This window comes from Pristis pectinata, chromosome 7 (genome assembly GCF_009764475.1).
Source record: "Pristis pectinata isolate sPriPec2 chromosome 7, sPriPec2.1.pri, whole genome shotgun sequence".
Lineage (NCBI taxonomy): Eukaryota > Metazoa > Chordata > Chondrichthyes > Rhinopristiformes > Pristidae > Pristis > Pristis pectinata.
Window position 1 is genome coordinate 92,994,231 of NC_067411.1, and position 18,131 is coordinate 93,012,361.

At 39.4% G+C, this 18,131-nt stretch overlaps 1 protein-coding gene across 11 annotated transcripts in view; it reads right to left on the reverse strand.

Moving 5' to 3' along the window:
- cast (calpastatin) overlaps nucleotides 1-18,131 on the reverse strand; it is a 136,977-nt gene that overhangs the window by 47,217 nt on the left and 71,629 nt on the right. For 5 of the 11 annotated variants that reach the window (XM_052019814.1, XM_052019812.1, XM_052019813.1 and 2 more), the window contains 13 exons: nucleotides 12,795-12,884; nucleotides 10,875-10,970; nucleotides 9,952-10,014; nucleotides 9,066-9,191; nucleotides 8,751-8,807; nucleotides 7,736-7,825; nucleotides 7,030-7,125; nucleotides 6,538-6,585; nucleotides 5,275-5,400; nucleotides 3,107-3,163; nucleotides 2,372-2,461; nucleotides 1,650-1,745; nucleotides 1,222-1,269 (listed from right to left, as the gene is read on the reverse strand). In XM_052019814.1, coding sequence (XP_051875774.1) covers nucleotides 1,222-1,269; nucleotides 1,650-1,745; nucleotides 2,372-2,461; nucleotides 3,107-3,163; nucleotides 5,275-5,400; nucleotides 6,538-6,585; nucleotides 7,030-7,125; nucleotides 7,736-7,825; nucleotides 8,751-8,807; nucleotides 9,066-9,191; nucleotides 9,952-10,014; nucleotides 10,875-10,970; nucleotides 12,795-12,884 — 1,083 coding nt within the window. Of the gene's footprint in view, nucleotides 1-1,221; nucleotides 1,270-1,649; nucleotides 1,746-2,371; nucleotides 2,462-3,106; nucleotides 3,164-5,274; nucleotides 5,401-6,537; nucleotides 6,586-7,029; nucleotides 7,126-7,735; nucleotides 7,826-8,750; nucleotides 8,808-9,065; nucleotides 9,192-9,951; nucleotides 10,015-10,874; nucleotides 10,971-12,794; nucleotides 12,885-14,347; nucleotides 14,450-18,131 lie in introns of all 11 variants that reach the window. The other 6 variants (XM_052019806.1, XM_052019805.1, XM_052019809.1 and 3 more) reach the window with 3 other exon arrangements.

The window sequence follows — 18,131 nt, forward strand, 5'->3', positions numbered from 1 at the left end:
CGTCTGTTCATTTCCCTCCATAGATGCTGCCTGACCCGCTGAGTACCTCCAGCGCATTGTGTGTTGCTGCAGTACTGATTAGTACAGGTCTGTTCTTGATACATAGAAAGGGGGTAGTAGAGGTAGGTAATGTCTGTGACAGTATCCCACAGAGTGAGGCCCGTCACGATATATCATTAGGGTACAGTGCTGTTGAATGCAAGTCTGGCAAAGTTTGAAGAAGCACTGAAGATGTGGCAAGTGATGCATTGAGGGGACAACAAGGAGACAGTGAGTGGTGCAGAGAAAACTATGGCATGTGTCTCTTTACATTTGACTAAATCTATCAGTATCTGATTATTCACAGTGATCTCAGTGAGTGTCTCTTGGAAGTGGTTTGGACTGTAAATCTGGCTTCCTGGCAACAAGTTGTGTACCACTCCTTCATGTTGAAACGTGAATGCTGCCCAATGGAGAGGAGGAAGTGACCTCTGTGAATCTTGCTCCCAGAATCCCAAAGATTGTCTCTCACAATTCATCCTCCTGACGGATTCACTTTGACCTGCATTTATGCTTCCATGTAAAAAAGTGCTGCCAACAGTGAGAATTATAACTAAGAACATTGAGATCTGATGCTCAAAATATATTCAGAGTAGCGCTTAGTACATTGGTATGAAAGAGAAATAATTAGATGGTTTAGGATTAAAACAAAGTAAGTTTAATCATTCATTTACAAGATCCGGAAACAGTAATATGAACAATATTATCCATTTATCCGATATTATCCGAAGGGCCTGAATTGTGCTGTAATTGTTCTATGTTCTATGTTTATTCTTTACAAATTTTTGCTCACACAGAAATGTTTTGGGGAAGAATTGGGAAGGATTTTAAGGAAGAAGCAGATGTTGTTTTCTCATCTCTAACATTCTCATGTTTCCAGCTGTTTTGCTTCTCTTACCCTATTCCCAACACCTTTCATTTTTGACCTTTTAGCAAATTTTCGAAATTGACTGTGGAGTCTTCCAATCTGAAGCAATAACTGAAGTATTAATGCTGATCCTGACTTAGAAGATGAGATGAAATGGAATCCTTTAACATTCATCAATCGTCTATAATACAATAATGGCAAAAATGGCAATGGCTTCACATGTGACAATGCCCATAGAACTGTATCCAGATGAACTTTACCACAGGTAAATACTTTCAACGGAAAAACACATTTGCACAGTTGTTCCAAGTTACCTTTGGCTTTGCTCCTGGACTAGCAGAGGAAGCCAGTGGCCCTTTGCCCTGTTCAAAGAAACAGACCTCATCAGATTCGTCTCACAGACATCAGAATTATTTGGAATGGAAATCAATAATTAAGCAGCAACACAAACATGTCAAAGTAATCCAGAATCTGGAAACACATTAATGCATTATGTTAACATTAATTGAAAAGACATTTCAGAAGCATAGAATTAATCACTAGAAGACACTGAATATAAATTATTCTGCAATTTCTTTTTTATAATTTTCCATCAATTTCTTTAATCTGGGATATTAGCATTATTTCTTTTCCATTGGATAATATAGAATCTTTCCTAGCTGTTCCATGCATAGATATAACTTGAAAATTCAAACACTGAAAAAGATTATTGACTTGGCTCAAAGTGATTGCCAGACCAAACCTTCAGATCAGGCTGCTCTTTAAATCTGTAATCAGGTGGTATTGTGTCTTCTCGTTCTCCCACTCGTTCAATCTGCTTCTTAGTTGCATCTGATTCCTAAAAATTTGAGGGAAAAAAAATAGATCAAAGCAAAATCCACATAAATGTAACCATACATTGACAATGTACTGTGCTTTAGTAAAATGATTCTTGGAATTGAATGATCAAGCCAGCATTTAGGAAATTCGTGAGGAACTGAGAAGGCTGCCTATATAAGATTAACAGTCAAGCCTCGGGAATTCCTACACTAGACCTCACTGCACTACCACCTCTATCTTCTAATAGTGCAGCTTGTCCTCAATAATATTTAACTATGATAAGAACATGCTTATGTGCATTTAATGCACTTCTCAAAAAGTAGTCAAATTTAAGCACTGGTTCACGCTCATGTGTCTTCCCTTAAAATATCTAACCAGATCTTTGGTCTTTGTCTTAATACTTCCTTAAGTGAATCAATATCAAACTTTGTCTGATAACACTTTAGTGAAACCTCTCGTGATTAATAAATGCTCTTGATCAAAACAAGTTATCGCTGATAGGCTCAGCATAGCACTATGTAACCAAAAGACAGATGTCATGAGCAGATGAATAGTGACTTCACCAAAAAGCAGACCAATATATGATGCAGTGATGAGAAACTTTTTCAAGGACAGCAGATATCAGGAAATTAATTCTATTTGTACCTTCACAGGAGGGCCAGTGTATTTGGGAGCTGATTGGTCTGGTGCTTCTGATGGAAGGGTTTGTGCAAGCAGGTCAAATGGATCGTTATCCTTTCAAAGCAAAAGACATAATTTCAGTTCATGGGAAACTTCAAACTACAAGCTAGTGAAAAAAACAGAACCAACAACAGTATAACTTTGGATTCTTACTGCTTTTCTTGGAAATGTTATTTTTTATTTCCATTAACAAATGTAAACATATTCTGACAGAGTGGAATATGTGACTGTGAAAAACCAACGGACAATGTCATTTCCCAACTTTCTCCTTCTGGAGTGCCCGCTGAGTACCGGGTCCATGAAGAGTGGTAATGGTGACTGCAGACTCACACTGAGTGACCGGTCAGTTTAAAACTTACTTTTGTGAATTTTCACACGTATCAGGAAGTACAGTGTGGACAAAGATTGGAGATGTTTGACAATGTTTAGAGTAAGATAACAAAACAGATCTTTGAGTGTTTGGTTTACACCGGAACAGTGCCTTTGGATTCACCTTGCAGACTAGAGTGTGAGGTTTTTTGCCGACATGCAGGCCAGGAACATAGGAACACGGATAAGGATGCTGGAGTTAAGGAAGACTCTCTGATGATTTTTGAAAGGGATCTGATGAGTGATCTCCAAAGGCATTCTCAATCAATTTGCTTGTGTAATGTTACAGACAACTGTTGTACATTTCACATTTTATTCTTTTCCACTTACCTTCTTACCGGTTTGACTTGCAGAAACTGAGGCAGCTTTTGAAGCTTGCAGAGGTGCCTTTGCAAGAAAGAACATTACAATTATTACTTAGAGTTTATAAGTTTTCATTAATAATTCCAGGCTGCCTAAAGTATTTCTGTTACCATTTATAAGACCTGAACATGATAAACGCAATCACATGAGGAGTTCTGGCCTGCTGAGAGACAGGATTGATATCAATGGGGGGGAGGGGGAGGGGGGCAGAGAGGAATAAACCAGGGTAGATGTGGACGAGGTTTCTAAAGATACTGAAGTACAATTTGTATGTTATACCATTGGGCTCACTTTGATGTTCAATGGATATGTGAATGGTGCCCTATCACTGCTCTGCTTTCCTCCCCCTATATATTGGGCTTCCCCTTTTCCTATCTTCAGTCCTGAAGAAGGGTCCTGACCAAAATGTTGACCACCTTGTTTTCTCCACGGATGCTGCCTGGCCTGCTGAGCTCCTCCAGCACCATTGTGTTTTTCATCTAGATTCCAGCCTCCGCAGTCCTTTGTTTCTCTAGCACAAGGGTGATGACTGCTTGACTTCAAACTAAACAGGTACAGGTGATCAGTAGTCCAATGGTGATGTTACTCCCTCCGTAGAATATCCAGCTGGATTAGGACTAGAAGATGGCTGGTAGGTACAGCCTCAGGTTGTATTGAGCAAAATAAAGGGAATAATAAGCAGGTCTTCATTTGCTCCCAACCTTTGCTCTCTTCACCATGATTTCCTGTGGTACAAATCCAGGATGAGAATGTTCCTATTTCATTTCTGGCCTCAGCATTGGATGAAGGTAGTAAATGGAATTGATTGAGTCAAAAATAAGTAAGTTTGCCTCGACTAAAGAGCAAACATTCCAGATATAAAGTAAAATTTTAGAAAATATGTTTTACTAAAATGTACCTTATTTTTTAACTTAATTATTGATCCCTACTAACTACTACTATTACTGGTCACATAGGTTTCTGTGACTAATTAAAGGGCAGAGCATCCTCAAGGATTCCTAAGTTATATTTTGTACAGATATTTCAATGGAGAGGTAGCAATCCAAAATTTTGAAATGCATCTCTGACCAATTTTTATATAACAAGTAGAGATGAGGGGAGTTTATAAAGAAAGTTACTGAGTCAAGGGACTAGGGATTTGAAGGTACAACAACTGACGGTGGAAAGATTAAAACTGGGATTGCACAAGAGACCAGAAATGGAAACACATAGAGATCTGGGGTGGTTCTATTGCTGGGAAGATTATAGGGATGGAGAGGAATGAAACCATGGAGAGATCCAAAAGCAAGGAACAGATGCAAAATTAATGCACTGATGGACTGGGATTCTATGTAGGTCAGTGAACACAGTAGTAATTGACTAAGGGGAATTGGTGCAAGTTAGGATATGTTCCAATGAGCTCCAAGTTAATGAGGGTTCAAGATGAGAATCTGGCCTTGAGAGTGATGCAGAAGTTCAGAACAACAAAATAATGGTTGAGGGTTTCATCAGGCAGTGGTTAGAGCTACACAAGGATACAAAACCAGAAGAATAAATCTTCATGATAGATAGATATTTATTTATTAGTCACATGCAAATGGAAACACACAGTGAAATGAGTCTTTTTGCGTTACTGAGAATGTGCTGGGGCAGATCAGTGAGCAATCGCTAAATTTCAGGTCAAATTTGCAGATCATTTGGCTCAGCTTCAGAGAATTGTTGGGGAGAGGGATGAAATCGATGGCTAGGGATCAGTGTTTGCAGTGGAATCTGGAAAACCAATGCCATTGTCTTCAATATTTAGTTCAATACAATTTCTGCTCATTTAGTACTGGATGACCATTATCGCAGCAAATACACACAGCTGAGGGGTTAAGGGAGGTAGTGGTGACATAGAGCAGAATATCATCTATATTATGGAGAATTTTACATGTTTTTCCAATGCTATTGCAATGAGACAGTTCGTAGTGAGAACTGGAGGCATCCTGGATTAGATATTTCAGTAAACCCAGAAAAGGCACAGAAACTGAAGACATTCTCTGCCAATGATGGAAAAATGAAGCCATTCTCTGCCATATGTAAAATGGAATCAGGCTAGTAGAGCCAAGGAGTTGGATGATGGAGGCGAGTCCCCAACATTAAATTAGGAGTCATACCTGCTGCTGCTGAGAGGGCGGTGCTGCGGAGCGGGCAACTGTAGCCGAGCATTTAGAAATTGTTGCTGGAGAGCTTTGTACAAAGTCTGCTGACAGAGACTCCAGGACATCACTTTCTGTCATAGTCTGAGACAACAATAAATAATTGTAGTTAAAACACCTCAAAGCTATTTCAAGAACATAAAGATATTAAAATCACTATTTGAAACACAAACTTTAAAAATCTCTAGCAGTAATTTCTATTAAACACATAATATCTCTCTCCTTCCAGTTGCTCACACGAATGCTACTCCATGGAAACGGTGCGGATATCACCTTTGTGAACCTTGCTCCTGGAATACCGAAGGTTTTTCCATAAGACATCGGAGCAGAATTAGGCCATTCGGCCCTTCAAGTCTGCTCTGCCATTCGATCATGGCTGATTTATTTTTCCCTGTCAACCCCATTCTCCTGCCTTCTCCCCGTAACCTTTGACGCCCTTACTAATCAAGAACCTATCAACCTCTGCTTTAAATATACACAATGACTTGGCCTCCACAGCCATCTGTGGCAATGGTTTATCTCTCAATATTCATCTTCCTGGCAGATTCCCTCAGACCTGCGCTTCCCATTTTCATTTTTAAAAGGCTGCTATCAGTGAGAATCACAATTAAGAAATGTGAGAACCAATGTCCAAAAATGTAGCAAGAGTAATAATTGGTACCTTAGCACATCAGTGTGAATGGGATACCATTTGATTTAAACAGAGCAAGTTTAATCAATACATTTACAAGATCTGGAAACTATAGCATTAAAAGTATTAAATATTTACTATTTTCAGAGAGTACTACATTCTAGTAGTTAAAAAAGTGCACAAGAGAACATTCTGGGGCAAAAGGGATGGGAATAAGATGGGTTTTCTTTACTTAGCTCTGACATTCCCACATTTCTACTTGATTTCTACTCTTATCCTCTTCCTTAATACAATGATGGAAGCTGCAATAATCAATATTTTGGCCTTCTCATTTTATAATATTTGATGAAGGGGTCCCCCAATCTTAGAGAACACCCAGAGTCTTACTGCTGCTCCTAACTCTGGGTGTTTTCTGAGATTAGGGGACCCCTTATTAGCTGCAACAGGATCACTATCATACCATATAATATTGTACTTCAAATAACAGGGGCCTGGATGGCATTGATTTATACCAATATGGCTTGAAGAATTTGACTTTAGGAAAATGCTCCCAAAGAAAAGACAATTTGCATCTGTACTTTCTCTGTTACCTTTGGTTTTGCTCCCGGACCAGTGGAGGAGGCTGGTTGCCCTTTATCCTGTTACAAGAAACAGACTTTATCAGATTCCTCTTCCAAACATCAGTAATTGATAGAAGTTGAAATTAGATGGCAAAGCAGAAGAAAAATATGGTAAAACACTTCAATATCCGGAAGCACATTGACACATGATAACTGTGTTAGCCTCATTATGGTAGTAGGCTGAATAGCAAAGCAATTTATTTATTATGGACAAATATATGGACAATGCCTAAGTGCATGGATATGAGTAGTAATTAGTTAACAACCTCTATTTTATTATTTTCTATCAGATTATTTGATCTGGAATATCAGTATTACTTCTACCATTGCAGTAAAAGCAATTTTGTTTTACACTGGGCAATTATAGAATCTTTCTTGGATATTCCACACATGGATAGATTTTGAAAATTCAAACACTGGAAAAAATGATAGACTTGGCTCAAAGTGGTTGCTAGACCAAACCTTTGGATCAGGCTGCTCTTTAAATCTGTAATCAGGTGGCAGAGTGTCCTCTCGTTCTCCCATTCGTTCAATCTGCTGCTTGGTTAAATGTGATTCCTAAAAATTTGAGAAAACAATTAGACCAAAGCAAAATTTACATAAATGTTCTGTGCCTTAGTTAAACGGTTACCCCAGTTAAATGCATCAAGTGATCATTTAATAAATTGTTAAGGACTGGAAAAGCTGTCTACAGATGACATTAGCAGTTGGCAGGGTAGGTTCAGGATTCCCCCTCTTCATCATTACATCTCTCTCTTGCAAGAGCATGGCACCTTACCACCCCCAATAATTTTTGACCAAAATTAATTGTTTGTCTGCGAGTATTTTTAATGTGCTCCTCAAAACGTGTCATATTTAAATGCCTGTTTATATCTGCATGTCTTCTCCTTTCTGACTCCTTTTAAAATAAGTTTAACTAACCTGTTGGTCACTCTCCAAACAATGCATTATGTGGGTTCATATCAAACTTCATTTGATAAAACTTTGGTGAAACTTTCATGAACAAAATGTATCCCTCAAATATAACAAGGTATTGTTGATAGGCTGGGAATGGGACCATGTCACCAACAGGCAGATTTCACATGAGCAGATGCATATTCACTTCACCAAGAAACAGACCACGATGAAAGCCTATGATGAAGTGATAGGAAATTAATTAAATCCATACCTTCACTGGAGGACCAGTGTACTTGGGAGCTGACTGGTCTGGTGCTTCTGAAGGAAGGGTGTCTGCAAGCAGGTCAAATGGATCTTTATCCTTTCAAAACAAAAGATGTATTAAATTTGTGGAAAACTTCTAACAACAAGCCGGTAAAAAAAATAGAAGTTACAACAGTGTAACTTTGGATATTTATGTTTTACTTTTATTAATAAACTGAAACATATTCGTACAGAGTGGAATAAGTGAACATCTCAAGCAATGGTGGGTGTAAGCTGTCATTTCCCAACTTCCTTTTTCTGGAAGGTCCCCTCAGTATGTGCAGTATAGGGATAGACACGGTAGTGCAGTGGTTAGCGTAACGCTTTACAGTGCCAGTGACCCGAGTTCAATTCCGGCTGCTGTCTGTAAGGAGCTTGAATGTTCTCCCCATGTCTTCATGGGTTTCCTCCGGATGCTCCGGTTTCCTCCCACATTCCAAAGATGTACAGGTTAGGAAGTTGTGGGCATACTATGTTTGCGCCAGAAATGTGGTGACACTTGCGGGCTGCCCCCAGAACACTCTATGCAAAGATGTATTTCACTGTGCATTTTGATGTACATGTGACTAATAAAGATATCTTATCTTCAGGAAGAAAAGTAATGATGATTGCAGCCTCTACAGTGAGTGACTGGTGAATTTAAATCCTGCTCCTGTGAACTAGTTTGTTTCATACACAATGCAAAGATGAGACGATTTTGACAATGATTAGAATAAAAGACTAGAAAAACTATGTATTTGGTTTGCCTGTGCAAGGCTGGGTTGAGATTAATCTTTTGTCCTCAATTGGACTGAAATTTGAATTGGTTTTGTGAAATGGAAGATGGAATATTGAAAAAAACATACAGTCAATTAAGTTCAGAAAAAGGACTGGGATGATATCTGAAAGGGATCTGTGGTGACTGTTCCTACACGCACTTGGATGTACAAAGACATTATTGGTGGCCACTGTATATTTTAGATTAACTCTCCTCTTTCATATACCTTATCACCAGTTTGACTTGTCGAAACAGTGGCAGCTGTTGAAGCTTGCAAGGGTGCCTTCGGAAGAAAGAATATTTCAAAGTTATTAGGATTCACATATGTTTTATGAAGTTTCTACAACTACGTTAGCCAGCTTTAAAAGACTTTAAATACTATAAATTCTTTCTGGATGCAAAATACCCTTGTGACCCTGAAGCAATCCCCAATTCATGAAATGTTCAATCACTGGTCTATTGCACCTGAGGCCTCACAACTAAACTTTGCACCCGTCTTGGGCACCCACTACTCTCTAACATGTTAAGTTTGGACTCATACCTGCTTCAGTGTAGAGGGTGGTGCTGCAGAGTGAGAGGATGTAGCCGAGCATTTTGAAACTGGAGCAGCAGAACTTTGGACAAAGTCAGCTGACAGAGAATCCAGAATGTCACCCTCTGTCATACTCTGTGATAACAATAAGATAAATATAATTAAACCAGATCAGAGATATTTCAAGATTACTGATAACAATCCTCAGTTTCAACCAAAGACAAAGCAAAACAGTATTTTCCATCATTATTTCTTTTAGGTTAATGGGGATGTGACTTCCATCAACCACATTTCTGGAACATGCAAGGGAATGTGGTGAATCCAGCAATTCAAGCAGTCGATGGGTTTAGGTAAACCTGCACTTTATACTTTCATAAAGGAGTATATAAATAAGAGCAGTAAAAATCAAACAGCAAATTATAGTTGGAATGACGGTGCCTTAATACGTCCATATAATAGTGACACAGTATTATAACTTTCTCCAAATGGAACCCAATTTAATCAATAAATTTACAAAATTTAGGAAATGCAATTTATAAAAAAAGTTGCTGGAAGTGAGGTTTTATGCTGAGTTTAACTTCCTCAATTCTGACATTCCTTACACTCCGATTGCTTGTTTCTCTTATCCTCTTCCCCAACACAAAGATGGAAATTATACAGTACATATTACTATATTTGTTTGCTCCAAGCCACACAATATCCGCATGTGGAAACTTACAATAGTTGAAAATCATAATTAATTCTTCTACTGGCACAAACTTAAATTGGTGCTTTTTCACAAACTACCTCCACTGCCTTTAAAATAAATAAATAGATGGCATTGATTATTCAAAAGCATCCTTGAAGAATTTTACTAAAGGGAAGCAATAGAACTTCCAAGAAAAAGCAACTTTACCTTCTCTGTTGTCTTTGGTTTAGCTCCTGGACCAGCAGAGAAAGATGTTGGTTTACCTTTATCCTGTTGCAAAAAAAACCTTTAAGAATTTGCTTAAGTTTATTAGAATTATTTAAAAACTGAAATCATCTGATAAAGAAATACAATAAACCTGGGAATATTTTTTGGAAGTGTAATAGAGTCCTGGAGCTCAGAAACAGGCCCTTCAGGCCACGAACTTCATGCCAGCCATCAAATACCCATCTGTAGTAATCCCATTTCCTGGGACTTGGCCCATGGCTTTCTGTGACTTGGCCCATGGCTTTCTGTACCTTGGCCATTCAATGCTTGTTTCAATACTTCTTAAGCGCTGTGAGAATCTCTGCCTCCACCACCCCCTGAGGCAGTGCATTCCAGATTCCAACCACCCTCTTCCTCCTAAATCTCCAGACTCTTAACCTTAAACCTATGTCCTCAATTCACAAGCACTCCTGCTAATGGGAAATATTTCTCACCTGTTACCCTATCCTAAGCCCCTCATAATTCAGTTTGTATACCTCAGTCTGGTATAGAAGGGATTTGCTGAGGAACTGTTTTTTTTTACCTAGAGAGTAGTTCCAGTCTGGAACACTCTGCCCGACAGGGTGGTAGAGGCAGAATCTCTCACCAAGGTACTTTGTGGAACACTTGAAGCACCATGGCATGAAAGATTACAGGCCAAGTGTTGACAGGGATTCACACAGATAGGAATTTAACGACAGGCCTGAGGGCCTATTTCTGTGCTGTACAACTAATTTGATCAATAAGTTGAACTGCAATGGTGTTATTATGTATTATGAAAAACAGCAGTATGTCTTTAACATTAGACAGTAATGGAATTTATAGTTTTTCCAATACGGTGTTAATGAAACATTATTGACTGATCTCAAAATATTTGTCTAAACCTTAGGATCAGGCTGGTCTTTGAATCGGTAATCAGGTGGTATTGTGTCTTCACGCTCTCCCACTCGTTCACCTTTCTTCTTAGTTACATCCAATTCCTGAAGTCATGAGAAATAAACTTAGTCAAACATAAATCCACAAATATTAATATTCAATGCATATCTACAAGGCATCTCTGAATTGATTACTGAAATGAAATCAATGTATGCCTTAAAACCCTTTCAGCCACTTATCCTTCTCTCTCCTGTGTCAAACTATTTGTGGTAGCACTCCTCAAAATTGTCATGGTTATTTTTCTTTCCCTTCATGACCTGTATGAGCCTTTGATGCACCAGACCATACTGTTCTCTTTCAAACTTACTTCACCTTCTGCAAGCTGGATGATGCCAAACAAACCTGGTTCCATTCATATCTACAGTATTCGTCTGTAGTATTCAACCTACAATGGTTTACTTTTCACGTTTGCACTGGCTCACTCCTTGACTTCTTGCTACCCTTTATTAAAAGGCTATTCTCCTCACCATCATCACCTACTAACAATATGAGTTTGCACATATGCTGACAACACTCATTTTTGCCTCAGCAATGCCTCTCTTGACCATTTTCACAGCTTCTATATTGGCAGATGGCTTGTCTGATTAATTTGGATCCAACTGAAGACATTCCATTCTGGTGTCAGTCACACGCTCTTCCCTATCAACTCCATCTCACTTGCTGGCATCTGGCTGAAACTAAACCAGATATTTCACCAGGATGTTGCCTGCATTAGAGAGTATTAGCTATATGGAGAGATTGGACAAACTTGGATTATTTTCTCTGGCTGAGGGGAGACCTGGTAGAGGTTTATAAAATTATTGGAGGCATAGACAGTCTTTTTCCTTGGAGCAAAAATGTCAAATACTAGAGGACGTAGCGTTAAGGTGAGGGTGGTGGGAGAGTTTAAGGGAGATGCGTGGGGCAAGTATTTTTACACAGAGGGTGGTGGGTGCCTCGAATGTGCTGCCAGTGGTAATAGTGAAAGCAGATATGATAGTGGCATTTAGACAGGCACATGAACACACAGGAATGGAGGGTTATGGATCATGTGCAGGCAGACGGGATTAGTTTGAACTGGCATCATGGTCGGAATGGACATCGTGGGCCGAAGGGCCAGTTCCTGTGCTGTACTATTCTTTGTTCTATGTTCTACAACCGTGGGGTGACACTTGAATCCAAAGTGAGTTTTGGATCAAATATTAGCACTAAAACCGCTTGACTTCCACTTCAAAACAGATGCATCTCTGACTCCACTTGCAGTTGCTAACTGACCTTGTGTATGCTGCCGCTTGACTTTAGAAGTCTTATTTTCTTTTTCTTGTCCCTCCAGTGCCTCACCTCTCCCTCTCTCTAATTTTCAGCAGCACTGAGATATTTGCACTCCTCCTATTCTGTCCTTGTGCCTTTCCAATCAACTGTTCCACCATCAGCAGTCATGTTTCCTGCAGTCAGGGCGTGAAGCTCTGGAATCCCCACACTAAACTTTTCTATCTTGCCTCATTTTAAAATCTACCACTCTGATCATGATTTTGGTCATCTTCAATTATATCATCTTCTATGGTTTGGCATCAAATTTTCGTACTGGGAAACCTCTCTGGCTGTTTTGTTATAGTTTTGGCTGTTGCATAAATATGTTAACTGCATTATAACCACCTCATAACCCACAAAACCAGACTGGAAGTGAGTCATCTTCAATTCCGAGGAACAGTCTAAGACAATATCACTGTTTGCAGTTGTTGCCATGGAGAGAGAGAAACAACACAAGGGGATCAACTTCACGTAACAAGAGATGCAAACTCCACCAAGAAAGAGACTAACTAAAAAGGTATGATAATTCAATTCTTATCTGAAGACCATAAATACCAGGAGATGATCTTCATTCATACCTTCACTTCTGGACCAGTGTATTTTGGAGCTGAATTGTCAGGTGCCTCGGATGGAAGGGTTTCTGCAAGTAGGTCAAGTGGATCTTTATCCTTTAAAAATAAAAATACATTTTTCAAGAGATGATAAGGCTCAACAGAACATATTATGACAGTAGCAATATGTATCCCTGTGAACAATATAAGCAACTGATGCTATAATTGCCCAGCGTGTCCCTCCTGGAGAACAGCCTCAACATTGGAAGGATGATAATTATGACATTAGATACTAAAATCTGCTCTTCTATTTCGCCAAGTTCCAGAGATGCTTGCCCTCCTTTCGGGGATTTCCAGTTCCATTCTTTTCTGAAGGACAACACATGGATAGCATGGAGTAGAAACGCAATTCCAGAGCCTGGGTCATCCACACACTAGAATCATCTGTCCAAATCTTGAACTATTTCTGTGCATATCAGGACAGTTACAATGGCAGGAATTGTATACCAGCCATGGACGGAATAGGTAGCCCTTGTTAACCAGAAGCTCTTCTGGTAAATGATGATGCTCAAAGAGGGTTGGAACACAACCCTGCAGCAAAATACAGAATCATAACAGGCTGTATCATGCTTCATCCAATATATGCCTTGAGTATGTCCCCTGCATGTTTCCCCACATTGGCCCTCATCTCTTACAGCTCCAAATGACCTCAAGGCATCACTGTCATGAATAGACCTTGATGATCTGTCAGCTCTCAAATATCTCTCTAACCATGTCTAAGTCTCTCTGACATATGAGAAATTTAAAAGCCGTCAAACTAATTTACAAGAGAAATTTATTTTTTAATCTTTTAAAATAATTTTCAATTAAAGATGCATGTATCTGTCGTGAATCAGGTAAAAACATTATCAATAAAGGATAGAACAAATCACTTACCTTTTCTATGCAGCTTAATGAACACACTGAGGCTAAATACAAACTGCATCTGGCCCCTCAGCTGATGTTGATCATTCATTGACCCCGAAATCAGTGACAAATCCGAGGGAGGAACAAGAGATTAAGTGCATCTGCAGCTTGCTTCTATCACATTCTATAGTTCCACAATACCTCGAAGTGAGAAAAATATACTGACCTGTGAGGAGCACCTTGCTGCTTGTTTGCTTCTGAATCCCCAGCAAAAAAGCAAGTACATTGCAGGTCACCCAGTGGTGGAAAACATTTATGGCACTGGTAGCAACACACCAGCTGGACACTGCTGAAGTATTTATTTAGTTTATGCACCCGCGTTGGTTCATGGGAGATGAAAAGTCTCATGTAGCCTATCACTGACTTTAGTTTTCTTCATTATTTCTAGGAAGTGTTATTTCTTTAATTTCTTTTAACTTATAGAGTCTTTCCTAAACAATTCACCTGCCACTTTTGCCTCCAAAACAATGAGCACACTTCAAAAATTGTTCACTTCAGGTTGCCAGAGGAGAACGTGACAAGCTGCTAGATATATTCAAGCCTTTCTCTCTACTCGTAATCAACAGCACTCCTCTTCACAGACTTCATTTTTCATTTCAAGATTCGATGCATACCTTCGCTGCAGGCCCAGTGCATTTAGGAACTGGAGCATCTCGTCCCTGTGATGGAAATGGCTCCATGAGTTGTTCAAAGGCACTCAACATTGGTTTGCCATCCTTTTAAAGATAAAACAGACACATTTCACTATTTAGCTAAAATGTGCTGGCACACACAAAGCACACAACCCCTTGTGTTGAAGTGCCACGTGGTGCAGCCAGTTTTAGCTAAACTTACTTGATTTGGAGCTTGATTTATAAGCACTGGGTAGTGCAGCTCACTATGCATCTAGAGGGCACAACTTCAAGTTCAGCCCAGGTTAGTGTTACAGTTTTCTTTCTGCCAGCAGTGAATGTGCTAAGCATAAGTTGTTTGAGTTTGAATTACCTAGCATGTTAGTTCCTTAAGCAAAATGGGATCAGAGGTCAACCCACCACCTGTTAAGAACCAAATGGTATTGTCCATACTCACTTGCCTTAAGACTTTGATGGCCGTTAAAGAGGAGTCATCAACAAATCCAGATTATTTATCTGACAACTAGTTCAATATTTCTGAAAGAAACCTGGATTAACTCACAAAGCAAGCATTCTCCAGCTAATTAATAAATATGATCCCAGGCCACGCCACCATGTTACATAACTATTTACTAAGCTAGCACATTTATCAGAATTCAACCATACAACTCGATATATATGTATTTATAAAACAAAATCAATACTAACATAGACCTAAATGACAAATCCTAGTGCCATCTGCAACTCTCTTCCCTAAATGCTGTGGTTGTTGGATCAAAATGGAAGCTTCAAGTTTGAGATTAATAGATTATTTTATAGTTACCAGGGCCTGTTGAGAAAAGGTAGCTATATGGAGCTGAGGAGCCGATTAGCCATGACTTAATTGAATGATGGAACAAGCTTATTGCCCTTTTGGAGTGTGACATACTTGAATTTGATGGAGTTAGGTGGTACAATTACGTAATGCTTCAACACTTCTTCTCTATTTAAGTGCTTCTTAGTAGGTGAATCTCATTTACAATCACTTTTTGCAATTATATAAATCCCACAGTACATATCTGGCTTGCAGTTACTTGCTGCTTTCTAGATTGTGTCTGATTTGTTTACAGATAGCCCACGGTAGCACTGACTATGGCCATTTGTGAACATAAGCACAACCCAGTTAGTTCCAGTGCCCTGCCCTCTCTCTACATTCTGCAAATTCTTTCCTTTCATTTTGAATGTGCAATTGAACCTGCATCCACACCTGTCCTTAGTATTGTATTACAGCCCCTAATCACTCATCACAGAGGGAATAAATGAATTAGACATCACAAAAGAAATTGCTGAATATGTCCATCACCTACTACAAGACTGTTTCATTCCATAATGGCAACTGAATAAATCAAATGACTGCATCTTTAAATATGCTTCTCAATGACTAGTTTTTCTACCAGTTTTACATCCAGATCCTAAAGTTTGAACTGCAACAGTTAAGTGTAAATTTGCTCAGGTTTTGCATCTAGCGTTAGCATCTGAGTCATAAACAGAATAAGATCAGTCACCATTCAATTTGTCCAAAACCTTGGGTCAATTCAGCTCAGAACCAATGCACCAGTGATATACTTCCATTTTGCATACAGAGCAAATCTTGCAGCCTGAGACTTCCAATTCAGTGGCAGTTGATGGTGGACTTGTTATGTGCAGTTATATCCACAAGGAACCGAACTTCAGTTACAATCCTTGCAGCCACGAGAAAGAGTAAAAAATATTCCAACTACTTTAAAGTTACAGGATAATGCCATCCACTTTACTGTAGAAAAGTACAGCTTAAGGAAGCTCCCTTCCAGATAATCAGTGTCATCATGAGAAATTATTTTACAGAAGTAAACTTTCTTCTTATACAAGAACAAACACCAGATAGTGTCATGCACAACTGCAGTTTTACACATATATGCTTATAACATATATGTGTGGTGAAATGCAAAGCAGTCAATAGATTCGGTTTAACTATTTTGCTTTCCTGGTGATGTTGCCAGCACACGTTCTATACGAACCACTCACGTTAGAAGAAAATTTCATTTTCATTATATAAATGATGCTACATGGACCCATGCTGGAAAAATGACAGTGCAACAAACAAGCCATTTTATTTTTAATGCAGAAATCGATCAGCCAGTTCAAGGGATTGATCGATATATGGCATAAGCTGCAAATACCCCTGCACTGCTGGTTGATTTACATTTGTGCCCATCGTCTGTTGTGCACAAACAAAATCTCAGCCACAGCATCCTCTGTAAACTCACAGCAGAAAGCAAGGTTTGATGATCAACAGAGTAGGTACCATTATAGTAATACAATAGTTGTGCCACTCAACAACTCTGGCCCAAAAAAAGAAACAATTAGTCAGAGAGTAATAGAGAAATACAGCACGGATACAGGCCTTTCAGCCCAACGAGTCCATGCCGACCATGGTGCCCACCCATCTAGTCCCAATTTCCTGCATTTGGCCCATATCCCTCTAAGCCCCACCCCTCCATGTACCTATCCAAGTGCTATTATATATTATATTAAATAATACTACTGTACCTACCTCAACCACTTCCTCTGGCAGTTTATTCCATATACTCACCACTCTCCACGTGAAAAAGTTACACCTCAGGTCCCTTTTAAATCTTTCCCTTCTCACCCTAAATCTACGTACCCCCTAGTTTTGGACTCCCTACCCTGGGGAAAAGATTGCTACCATCCACCATATCTATGCCCCTCATAATATTATAAACATCGATAAGGTCACTCCTCATTCCCCTACGCCCTAAGGAATAAAGTCCTAGCCTGGCCAACCTCTCCCTGCAACTCAGGCCTTCAAGTCCGGGCAACATCCTCGTAAATCTTTTCTGTACTCTTTCCAGTTTAACCACGTCTTTCCTGTAACAGGGAGACCAAAATTGTACACAGGACTCCAAGTGCGGCCTCACCAATGACCTATACAACTGCAACATAATGTCCCAACTCCTGTACTTAATGCCCTGACTGATGAAGGCCAGCGTGCTAAACGCCTTTTTCACCACCCTGTCTACCTGTGACACCACTTTCAATGAACTATGCACTTGTACGCCTAGGAGTCTCTGTTCCATTACACTCCCTAATGCCCAACCATTCATAATATAAGTCCTCTGCTGGTTTGATTTTCCAAAATGCATTAGCTCAACTTATCCGTATTGAAATCCATTTGCCACTCCTCGGCCCACTTCCTGAACTGATCAAGATCCCCCTGTAATCTACGATAACCTTTTTCACTATCAACACCACCTCCTAATTTCATGTCATCCACAAACTTACTGATCAAGCCTTGTGCATTAGCGTGCAATCTCATTTCTTCATGCAGCAAATTGTAGTTGGAGATATTTAAAATGTTACATTTAAAACACCTTTTGTCGTGCATTTTCTTCTCGCTCCCTGATTCTGCTTTTTCTTCACATCCATTCATAGCTAATTCATCTCTCCCCTCTTTCTTTGTTTGTATCTGATCAGACCTTATTTCACTCCCTATCTGTCCCGTTTACTTCTTAACCTTAAATCTTATTGGTTAAATCTCACTGGAGGTCCCATTGCTCATTGCGGTTTCAGATGCCCCATTTCTGTCAGTTTATACTTCCAGCACATTGATGTAGGGAAAAGAAAATATAATTATGAGGCACCCACTCCTGTGAGGTTTAGTCCAATATTGTTTCAGCACCATCTAAACTGACTTCTTTCAAATCATCAATTTTGATAATCCATTCTACTTCACGCATACTCGCAACAG